Source organism: Helianthus annuus, chromosome 5, assembly GCF_002127325.2.
Source record: "Helianthus annuus cultivar XRQ/B chromosome 5, HanXRQr2.0-SUNRISE, whole genome shotgun sequence".
In the NCBI taxonomy this organism is placed as follows: Eukaryota; Viridiplantae; Streptophyta; class Magnoliopsida; order Asterales; family Asteraceae; genus Helianthus; species Helianthus annuus.
In genome coordinates, this window is record NC_035437.2 from 159,778,501 (window position 1) to 159,784,661 (window position 6,161).

Consider the following 6,161-nt stretch of genomic DNA (forward strand, 5'->3'; position numbering starts at 1 on the left):
TGATTTAAGTTTTGCAATGTTTATATTAGTAATCAATGTAAAAATGTGTCATGTTTGGTTGTTTTTTTTTTTTTTTTCTTTTGTTGTAAAATTGTCGTTGTTGAACCCCACCACAACACGATTAGGCTTTATTCTAGTTTATTTAAATTTTCAAATTCAGTTGAAATCCCATTTTACTTTATCATGAAAACATACTAAACTGCATATGTGACTACAATTCTGTATCATACAAATAAAAATATTTTGGTCCCAAATACAAGCCATTAAAAATTGTCCCACTAAAACAAAAGCTCTTTTTTTCCCACCCTAATTAAAGTGCAATCACGAAAACAAAAACACACACACACAAAAAAAAAAAAAAAAACATACACACACAAATTTTGAGAACAAACTTTTTTTTTACGGCTAGATATCTAGGCATTTACCATATTAAACTTGCAACGATATTGCTACAGCCTCTAGCGACCAATCTTCAGTGTCAAATTTTGCGATTGGTATTAGTTGCGGTTGCTAAATTTGCTAAATAGACCTTCGAAACTTCATTTGAAAAAATCGATTTCTATGTATGTCACCTCACTTTATTCGTTTGTACCGTGAATTCATGATAATTCATTTTAGGACAAAAAGTATATTATTTTTTATCACATTTGAAAAGTTCAAAACAAAACTTCGCTTTCAAAGTCCGAATCTCTCTTGTGGCTATATTATAACATCACTAATGGCGCATAGATATCATCTCCTATTTATATATTGCCGAATAACGTACAAAATATACAAACAAAACGACAACGTTGTCCATTTGCCGGCTATCAACTCCTTTAAAAACTTGATCAAAATCTTAGTATTCTCAGCCAAGTTTCCGGCATAGATCATCTTCAAACCGCGATCAGTTAATGGAACAACGACGATTCAACAAAGGCGTAGGAAATGAAAACCTTCAAAAGAAACTCGCTGAGAATCGACGAAAAGGAAGTCGAGGCCAAGATCAAGCCCCGGACATTGCGGATTTCATGAACGATATGTTCTTTGGCACGATAAATAACGAGAAAAAAGTGTATAATCTTACGGGTGATAGTGGGGATGTTGCGGATGAAGATGATGATTTTGATTCGAGCACCCGGAGTACAAGTAGTAGGTTGACTCAAGAGTGGTTAGAGGAGGCGAAGAAGCTAGTAGCCTCTTCGCCTAACCGTGGCATGTCACGAGCCGAAGGGAATTCTCCCTCTCGGCTCGCTGGGTCCCCTAGGTTTGGTGTGTCCGGACCTAGGTTGTCCACTTCAGATAGAGACCCCCTCTCAAGATCAGCTAGAAGGTAATTTCATCTATTTTTTTTTATTGAATTATCAATAATTACTATTAGTGTCCTAACCAAAATTTTTATTCTGGGGAAGCAAGGTAAGTTTCCCCCTCTACCGATTATGACTAAGGAGTCCAACTTATTATTATTTTTTTTTAAAGAAACTCATATTTATATATAAAAATCCAATAAATTTTGGCTTCTAATGTTGACGTAAACCGAAATAACAGACATCGATCGGTAGACGGATTCACTGGAGAAATCTTGACAAAATCGGCGAACAAGAGTCACAGCCGTAACAATTCGCAAATCGCGGTGGACTCATTTCCGAATTCACCTCCACCAGCGACTGATCTTTCCCCGGTCCAAAAATGGTTCAACAACATCCTCAAACCACCCAACGCGGATGATCGTAATTCCACTGTGACATCACCACCTCCCGACATTATCCCACCTCGAGTATCAACCCATCGTCGCTCTCGATTCGAAATGAATTCTCCTCCACCACCACTACCACCCACATTACCATCCGCCACCATGACCACGATGGCAGCCGCCGACCCGGCCACTGCCCTTGTCCCACCGCGATTATCCACTCATCGCAGATCGCGATTTCAAAACGACCCGAATCTAGCCCAACCCCAAATGATCCCATCTAACCGAACCATTCTACCAGGCACTAAAGTCCTATCTCCACCAAAGCACCTCCTTGAATCAGCTCAAAGGAGATCAATATCATCATCCACCTGTTCTTTTCCGGAGAAGCAAATCCTGTCACCACCGCGAAATCTAGTCGAATCCGCTCAACGAAGGTCGATTTCATCGTCTACATGCTTCACTGACAAAATTTCAAAACATTCTCGCCCTATAAATGGGGAACTAGTTAAGGATTCGGAAGTAGATCAACTAGATCTTAATGGGTTCTTGAAGAAACAAAGAATAAACATCCTTAAGCTATTGAAAGGCGAAATCAATGGGAAAGCAAAGATTGTGCTCTCTGGACATTCAAATAGTAAGTTTGATTTTCATTATTTGATTCACAACCATTTTGTTTGTGTCTAGGAGCGAGAGCGGTCTCTCTATCTCATTAGATAGAAGTAGAGAGATGAGCTCTGACGGGTTTATCTTAACGAGCTAAAATGCTACGCTCAGGCTTGGCTTATGAAAAGCTGAAACCAGCTCGTTTATTTAAAATAGTATTTTTATATTTTTTTATACGTATTGAGATATATAAAAATAATATATAATTATATCTATCAAAAGTTGGGCTTTAAGTTATATGGGCCAACAAGGCAACTAAACGCGAGTCGAACTTACCTTGGAACGGGCTCAGTTCGCTAACAAACGAGCCAATTTCATGCCAACTTTTTTTAGCATGTTTGGAGTGAGTCATTAGTTTTTTGAACAACCCTAAATAGAAATAGAAGTAAAGGCTTCCCTCATCATCTTTTACACTTCCCATACCTTAATTACTTTCTGAGTGGGATATTACCGGGTATGTTTCTTTATTTGTTTGTTGTGTTTGGCTTATCGTTTTAAGAATAAACAATTCAGGTACAAGCTCGATGGTTGCAGCGATTTCCTACGCGTGGTTGTTGGACACTAAGATGAGAACAAAGAGAAATGGGGTAGTCGGGGACGGTGACACCAGTCTGGAAATGGTGGTGCCGGTGTTGAATGTAAGTAGGGGAAAGATGTGGAAGCAACGGCAGGCCGCCTGGCTCTTCCACCACGCTGGCGTTGATGCCACGGCCATCCTGTTTTCGGATGAGGTTTGTTTCTTTATACAAATAAATGTTAAGCTTTATTATGTATGATATGTTCATTAATCCTATGTATGGACATCAGATAGAACTAGAGGTGTTAATGATGAAGAAACAGTTGAGCATCCTTGTTGTTGGCCAAGAGATATTGAAGACTAATGGCGAGGTTTGTCCAAAAACTTTATAATAATCTAACCACATTTGATTTTTCGTTTTTGTTTGAACTTTTACATGAAATGGTGTAAGATTGTCACAATGTTGGGCCTTTATTATACTTGAACATTAAATTACTAAACGTTTCTTGTGAATATTTCTTTCCGCGTGTCAATAGATTGGATCCAAGTGCACGATTGTTACGGATAATTACTGCGAGGATGCATACGATCTACTTCAAAACCCCATTTTGAAGAAAATCATGGTAAATAACAGTTTTTTTGGACGTCTCTTTCGTATTCAGTAGTTGAACTATTATTAAAAAAAATTATAGTTTACAAAGTTAAAAAAAAAAGTCATTATTATTATAACAGTTCAAAAGATCTATAACTGTTTTTTTTTTATGTTTTATGTGTGTGTATAATGATGAAATTCTCTTCTAATATTTGATTCATAACATTATGTAAATCAGCTTGCCGGAATTTTATTAGACACACAAAATTTGAACATAGCTACAACTAAAGACACTGAGGCTGCACGTTTGCTTGCGGTTGGTTCTGCGCCCAACTATGGAAACAGTCTGTATGATCAATGTACGATGCTTTATTTCCTTAAAACTTTACATGCCGAGATTTAGAATAAGTTTTCGACGTAAAATGACCGCTTCTTCCTTAATACTCACGAGCAAAAAATTGTATTTGGCTTCAGTGACACAAGAACAAAGAGATAGTGCTTTCCTTGAAGCTCTTAGGCACAACTATGGGAAGTCTCCTAATGAGAGTAAGTTTTCACGCTTCCTAAGACAAATTTTAGTGAAATTAATGTGCCATGGACGCGTTTACTACACTTTATTTTGCATAATCAAGTTCATAAAAATATATAAGACTTGTATATTTTGGGGACTTAATTTACGTAAAAGTATTTGGAATTTTGCATTTGGTTTGAAAAGGTAAAAATTTTAGTTGTAAATATCAATGATCCAGTGATCTAGTAATCTGGTGCTATTGTTGTTGCCCATCACAAAAATGATGTAAGTTCATATCTTTGTATGAGCAAGATTACGTGATATTTAGGTGTACAAATGTGGTTTAAAAAATGCAAGTTCTAAATTATGTAAATGTATTTAGAACTTGCATTTAGTTTGAAAAGTTAAAGAATTTAGTTGTAAATATCCATGATCCAGTCATCTAGTAATCTTGTGCTATTGTTGTTGCCTATCACAAAAATAACGTAAGTTCATAAGGTTATGTGATATTTAGGTGTAAAAAATGTGGTTTAAAAAAATGTAAGTTCTAAGTCATAGAAATTTAAGCATGTAGATTCAATTAAAGTCATGAGTCGTTTTTTCTTGACTTAATTACATAGTTAGTCCATGTGGTTTGCACAAAATAACATACTTAGGTACTAATAGTTTAAAATCACCTTCTACGGTATTAACTTTTGATTTTGTAACGTTTGGAGGTATTAACTTCTAAGGTATTAACATAGTTAGTCCCTGTGCTTTTGCACAAAATAACATACTTAGGTACTAATAAAATATGATTTTAAACCTTCAAATAACGTTAATACCTCTAAACGTTACAAAATGAAAAGTTAATACCCTAGAATGTGATTTTAAACTATTAGTACCTAAGTATGTTACTTTGTGCAAACCACAAGGACTAACTATGTAATTAACTTTTTTTTCTTTTACAATCCGCCTTCCATAATCTTTATCTGCACTATATTAATAATCTAACTTTTGAGGAAAGGAAAAGGGTAATAGTAGATGGTTGTATACATTCAAAACATTATGTTAGACAAATCTCGATTCTTAATACTATTCTAGTTAGAAAAATTATGTCACCATTGTGATTTATCATTATCAAAACCACTTTTTAAGTCAAAAACAACATCTCTACTTCATGTCTTCTTGACAAGTCATGTGTATTATACAGGTAACCGCGAGAATGCATCACCATCAGAACACAAAGTTTCCGAGAAAAAGCATCCATCCCCAAATACATTCGAAAAGAGCTCGAGAAAAGATCCAAATCTAGCAAAACCAGACAGTTTGGCACCACAAGGTACTGTTTTTTAACCATATTTATCATCACTTAATCTTCGAACTCTATAAACTTATTCGTTGATTCTAACACTTATCTCGCCGTGTCAGCTAAATCAAAACCGCCAACAAAACAAACTCCATCACCAGCAAAAGCAAGCGCACCAGCTCGTGAAAAGGGAAAGAACCCATTTTTCTTAGCAAAATGGTTTGGTTTTGCGAAGTGACGTGATCTAAATTTTTCTATTCTATTATTATTTTTTATCAGAAAATAAAAATGTTCCCGTCAGTGTATAACAAAAAGAAAACTACATTGTTTTTGTTCTAGCAATCTTATGACTCGTTCGTGTAAACCTCATTTCATGTAATTTATTGTTAGTTTTATTTTCTAGACTTATTGACCACCACGGCCTCTAACAGACACTCTACAACTAAATAGGCAGATTTACGTAGTTCCTATTTATATCCAAATAGAGGACACTCAAAATGAGTGAAATAATGAGTCTTGTTCGTCACATGGATGGCTAAAAAATAAAACTCGCAAAGCTAAGGTTTTATGGTAGATAAAGTGCCAAACATTGTACGTGAATAATATAACAGTTTCATACAAAGAAGTCTAAACTCTATATGGTATCAACGTCTCAATTTTGCTATTTTGAGTCACCAATCCTAAAGATCACAGAAATACTTCCTTTTTTTTTCTTCTCCTATGATTGCCAACCCACTTTCCTTCAAATAAGGGATGTTTATCGAATCGAATATCGAATTTTCAAATTGCTCGAACCGAATTGTTCGAAGAATTTAATTTTTGTTTGAATTCATATATGATTAAGAACAAGCCAATTCGATTCGGATTTGTATTCGAATTAAAATCCCAATTCGAATTCGATTAAAAGTTCGAATT

General features: G+C 35.4%; 1 protein-coding gene across 1 annotated transcript; it reads left to right on the forward strand.

The window, feature by feature from the left end:
• Positions 1-788: 788 nt before the first annotated feature.
• Positions 789-5,625, forward strand: LOC110939372. Its single transcript, XM_035990328.1, has 9 exons — positions 789-1,312; positions 1,528-2,309; positions 2,852-3,069; positions 3,146-3,226; positions 3,392-3,478; positions 3,686-3,806; positions 3,922-3,993; positions 5,151-5,279; positions 5,369-5,625. The coding sequence occupies exons 1-9, from the start codon at positions 894-896 to the stop codon at positions 5,482-5,484; spliced, it is 2,025 nt and encodes a 674-aa protein (XP_035846221.1). The 5' UTR covers positions 789-893; the 3' UTR covers positions 5,485-5,625.
• Positions 5,626-6,161: the final 536 nt, after the last annotated feature.

Bases quoted from the DNA above. Each gene is read 5' to 3' on its own strand.
- LOC110939372 (XM_035990328.1), top strand. From the start codon at position 894: ATGGAACAACGACGATTCAACAAAGGCGTAGGAAATGAAAACCTTCAA. The intron at 2,310-2,851 runs GTAAGTTTGATT...TAAACAATTCAG, and splicing joins GCTCTCTGGACATTCAAATA to GTACAAGCTCGATGGTTGCA. The intron at 3,807-3,921 runs GTACGATGCTTT...ATTTGGCTTCAG, and splicing joins AAACAGTCTGTATGATCAAT to TGACACAAGAACAAAGAGAT.